Source organism: Zingiber officinale, chromosome 5B (genome assembly GCF_018446385.1).
Source record: "Zingiber officinale cultivar Zhangliang chromosome 5B, Zo_v1.1, whole genome shotgun sequence".
Taxonomy (NCBI): Eukaryota; Viridiplantae; Streptophyta; class Magnoliopsida; order Zingiberales; family Zingiberaceae; genus Zingiber; species Zingiber officinale.
Window position 1 is genome coordinate 127196181 of NC_055995.1, and position 5458 is coordinate 127201638.

The 5458-nt window shown below is 36.1% G+C and overlaps 1 protein-coding gene across 1 annotated transcript; it reads right to left on the reverse strand.

The window, feature by feature from the left end:
* Positions 1–1453: 1453 nt before the first annotated feature.
* LOC121985904 (aquaporin SIP1-2-like) lies at positions 1454–4265 on the reverse strand. Its single transcript, XM_042539618.1, has 3 exons — positions 3848–4265; positions 3495–3767; positions 1454–1791 (listed from the first exon to the last, which is right to left on the reverse strand). The coding sequence occupies exons 1-3, from the start codon at positions 4139–4141 to the stop codon at positions 1639–1641; spliced, it is 720 nt and encodes a 239-aa protein (XP_042395552.1). The 5' UTR covers positions 4142–4265; the 3' UTR covers positions 1454–1638.
* Between the last annotated feature and the right edge of the window lie 1193 nt (positions 4266–5458).

A 5458-nucleotide genomic window follows, 5' to 3' on the forward strand; every position in this document is an offset into this window, starting at 1 on the left:
TTATTCTCCTTCATTTGAGGTACTTTTGGTTAAGTTATATATATATATATATATATATATATATATATATATATATATATATATATATATATATATATATATATATAACTTTGATTATATGATTAATAAGTAATCTCATAATCAAAGTTATAAAAAATAAAATATAACTTTTAATATTGTTTGGTTTAATCGAGATAATATTATAATCTAATTTAATATTTAGTATATTATCCTTTGTTCAATTAGATATTTAATTAAATTTTTAGAATAAATTAAATTAATAATATTAATTAGAATAAATTTTTAGAATATTAAATTAAATGAGTGGACATGGATGAATTAACCCTAGAGGCATAGGAAGATAATGAAAAGAGAAAGAAATCTTTTTCTCTGCATACTTGTTTAGGAAGGTGAATACGTGCAGTATAATTTTTATAACTAAAAAATGGCACATGCATCATTTTAGGGTATATGGTGTAATTTTGTGAGTTAAAAAAGATATATATGTCACTTTTTTATATATGGTGTAATTTTGTGAATGAAAGGTATATGTGTCATTTTTTTCATCCGTTGCTTCCCATCCGATTTTTGCTTCCCATCCGGTGCAGTATAATTTTTTTCATCCACTAATGGATTGTATTTCTCTTTCCTCTTAAAATTTTAATGAAGTAAATAACGTAAACTTTTTCACTACGGAAACTTTTCGTTAGTTTTATTTTTTGCTCTCCCAAGTAAACATAGCATTAGTCTCGTCCTATGCTGCTCGCTGTCACGACCTGCTCGCTTCAAAAGATAATTTTAAGAAAAAAATATTGTTCACCCAGAAATCACGAGAATTATTGATTACTTAAACTGAATAAATTATTATTAATAACCTACCAAAGTTATTAATGATAATTCTTAACCAAAAGCATCCACTGATAATCAAATGATAATCAGATAATTAAGGTATACTTTGAATCAAATTCACGCTAAAAGATTTAAGACTTTTCAAATATTTTATTAATGTTACAATGATTTCTTTTAGTTTGCATAAAATAGGTGATATTTTAACTGTAAATAGAATTATTTATAGCATTGGACATTAAAGAAATTTTAGAAGCATATTTTAGTGGGAAACTACGAGAGAGTATTTTGATAGAATACTAAAATTATAATCTTTAGAAAATATAGCATAATGTCCAATAACCTTGACACTTCTAGAGTAAATATTAAAATACAATTATTCAAAAAAAACTTAATAGCGAGTAAAAAAATAAAGCAGATGATAAAAAATATATATGTCATATAGGAGATTTTCCTCCTATAAAAACGAGGGTCTAAAAAATACGGTTAAGGTGAGTCTTTATTAGTATTTTTTAATTTATCTTAATAGTCGGTAGAAAATTTTTATAGGATTCGATCGTCGATCATTCACATAATTAGTCAGTTAAAAAATTGGCCAGTTCTATAATTTTGACAAAGAAAGGCATAAATGTATTGAAATGAATAAACTCTCGATACAGTTGGACCAATCTATCCACTGCCTTAATTTCATTATAAACTGTCCAAACATTGGCAGAATCGCCAACTAACTTATTGTTTTAAGAAACTTATTTTAATCTTAAATGATCCGAAATAATTTGGTCCCTTCAGTCTTCATGCCTTTTTAGCCTTCACTGGTGAGCGAGGGGGGAAGACGATTCTGAATAACCAACCTGCAGCAATAGCACCAATGAAAGGGAAGATCCAGTAGACATAGAATTGTTCCCACGTATTATGGCGATTGTTGACATAAGCCCAGCCAAATGCCTGTGCATTAGAAGAACCTCATAAGTCAAATTATAATACATAGCAAGCAAGAAGTGGTAAGTAAATGGATTTATCTTTGTAAGAGAAATGCTAGTTATCCAAATTGAACATATACAAAGATCATCATATACTGTCATGTAGAATGGGATCGAGAAGTATTTTTTCCCGAAAACAAAATAGGTGAGCACATTTGTTTACCAATGCATAGAATAGAGCAATGTTTCATACAGCCAGTTCAGAAATCTAACAGCTGTTCTGATGAGGCCCGTATTAGCATCTTTATTTGTTTTCAATGTGGCATTGGGTCCACACCCTTTTGTTCCCACTCGATGGTATCTAATTACTTCATTTAAGCATAAGTGCTGAAAGGTTTTGTCCATATATTTTTATCATCTTCCAATGATCAATGAGGATATAACTCCAACATCATTTTTTTTTTATGATTGATCAGCAATTTAACTACTGCTAGATACTGACATAGAAACATTGCATTTATAATGGAAGGGGGTATAGAGGTAGCCTGCAGCTGTAATGGTGATGCCAATGTACTCATTAGATTTGCAAAAAGTAACATAATCAGAGTGTTATACCGAGGTTTTAGTATGGTATCACTAGATCACTCAAATTCACACACATATAGTTCATAGAAATTTAAAATAAATTGATGATTCACAAGTCAATCTTACTCAAACTAGGAATCTAGATTTATCAATAAGATTTCTGAAATAAAGTCAATTAGAAAAAAGAAGTTACCATATTGATTTGAGATAGAGTACTCAGTTCCCATTTACACTCAATCTAACCCACTGAAGCTGAAGCTTTGTTTGGTGAAGGAAACAATCTATTGTTTTTTTTTTCATTTTTCATTTCTCAACATTTATCATAGTATTTTCCTTTTCATTTCAGAAACATCAAACATCTTCTGCCGAAATATAACTATATTACACAGTGGTGCCAAAAAGTTGATGGGAAAAGTTTTTTATTTTATATTTCAATTTTCAAATTCAGTTTTATGGGAACAGAAAACTAAAAATATATATATATATATATATATATATAATTTTCCACAGACCAATTACTTTGAGAAAACAATCATAATGTCATAATTACATATCACTAAAACTCCTTCAAGTATATAATCTAGCTTTATGTTTAGTGAATTCCATTAAAGCAGATTTGTGAATGATTATGCAACTATTTGGTTGCAGATTTGTGACAATACGAAGAATCATAATGATTTTTTACCCATGTTATCAATAACATAAACAGGAATAATAGGAGAAATTGAGAATAAACTATAAGAAGCTAAGTTGTACATTGGTTGTAAGCCTTAATCTACCAATACTTAAAGGATCATTCTTTGGCAATAAAAGTTCTACTTTGCTGAATGCTGAAAAGATCACACTTAATGTGGGAGGCCACTTGATGGAAGATGCCCTCTTCCTCACCCCTTTTTTTTTTTTCCCCTTTTTCTTTTCCAAAATAATACTCCATGCTACCCTTATATGATTGGTTTGTTAAAAGCACAGTATATTTCATTATATATCCCTCTAGATTCAGTGTCCAAATCTATGTAATTTAGTAAGAATTGAGTAGAAATATATCTTAATATAGATTTAAGAGAAATTCAAAGACCTAGGAATAGCAGTACACTCCGAGAGGGGCAGGAGGAGGGAGGTAACAGAGAAGTCAGGGGCGCTTACATTTGCAGGATTCATGGACGGCCCAGTGTAACCGTTGCCGGCAATAATGACCCCAAGGGTGCAGATGGTGATCATCAATGTCTTCACTAATGCGCTCCGAGGCCCCTTGAAGACGATACAAAGCACGGCCACAGAGATGACGAATGTAAGGACACCCTCGGCGATGGCCCCCGTATGCAAATCCACCTTCAAATAAGGCCCGACTAGCATGTTCTTGTACTCCGGCGGCATTACCTCATAGAGGGCCAAGAGCCCACCGATCGCCCCGGCTGCCTGAGAAAAAAACACGCAAAATACATCAAGGCACTCGATCCACCAGCGAAATCGAGACGGAGCGCGAGATCAAACACTACTTGGGCAGGGAAGCGGATGGCCATGGAGATGAGGGAGTCGTCTCCGAATCCCGCCGCGTAGAACGCGGCGTTGCCGGTGGGGTTAAAGCTGGCGCCGCCCAAGGCGTCGGCAATGGCATTGAAGACGAAAACAATGACGAATACGAGGGAGCTGGTGACGAGTAGGGAGAAAGCCTCGCCGTGGATCTGGAACGCGGCCTTGATGACGAAGGTGGCGACGCCCAGGGCGGAGATGCAAAACATCCAGACGAACGTTATAAGGGCGTCCCCGACGGCGGCCTTTACCGCGTTCATCGCCTCCGCCTCTTCGCCGACAACTCCCGGACAGAGATCGGAACCCTACAGAAGAAGCCGCTTCTCCTCTGCTTCTAATCCAGAGCACTCCACAGGAGAAAGAAATAGTGGCGGTGGCCAGGCACGTCACTACGTCAGAAGAGAGAGGTTTAATTGAAATAACGATTGGTTTTGGAACTTTCCTATTGTAACCCACCTGTGACCTGCCTAGCGAATCCGGGCCAAGTAATACCTACTCATGATCTAACGGATAAGAACGATCTACCTGGAATGCAACGGATCGTTAACCTTATACTATCCGTCCGATTGAAAGGTGGTGGATGGGATGAGTGGAAAAATTGAAGTGAGTACTGACCGTCCGATGATCGCCGATTTAGAGCGTAAATTAAACGAGATCTTTCTGCGTTCATCAACTTCCCCGCATGTTTTCCGTGTGCGTGTAAAATTCTGGATGGCTTTTATGCGGTTTATGCGGCCTTGACGTTTTCCTAATAGCAATTGGACTTTTCATTGTGACATTATTTATTGTATTTACTATTTAGTAATTTTATAAATTTTAGCACATAGACTCTTTTTTAGCTAAACGGCATTCGTTAAGGAGATAACTTGAGACATAACCAAGTAGTATAAGATTTTTTCTACTATTCGAATATCGAAGAAGAAGAGAAAACTTTTTTAATTAATAAGTGAGCAATATTAATAGTAGCTGACTTTCTCATATGAGTAAGGAACATAAAACTTAGGATAGTAAATAAAGATTTAATTTTTAAGCACACCACCTGAACCTAGATTTCCGTGAATTGTGGTATTGTTGGTGATCCTATCCGAGAGTCGAGACTATGGATGTTGGAGGACGTGGTGCTCCTGTTGACTATTGATGAATTTCGAGTCAGAGAGACCTGCAACCACAGCAGTGTCAGTGCCGATCCAGAGAGGGGGTCCCCGACGATAACCCTCCGACGCTCAAGTTAGTCTCCGGCGATGTGTAAGCGAGGAAGCAAAGAAGCAGAGTAACAGTAGCTACAGTAAAGATTTCATACCTTCATTGAAGCTTGGGGTCCTTTATATAGGACTCCGGGGGAGCGCGTGTACGCTCCTCGATGCGTGCACGCTTCTCAATGTTTCCCCTGAAAAAGACATGTCAGGAAAGCGTCTCTAACATCATACCTTAATGACCCGAGCATATCTCTGACATGACAATGGAAGCTTCCGCTGTACGATCCTCCACCTGTCCATGGCGCCAACAATGTCGTCTGTTGGTGGCACGAGTTCCCAAAAGGATGTCGCAAGATCCCTAATTTGTCTGTTCTAGGCCGA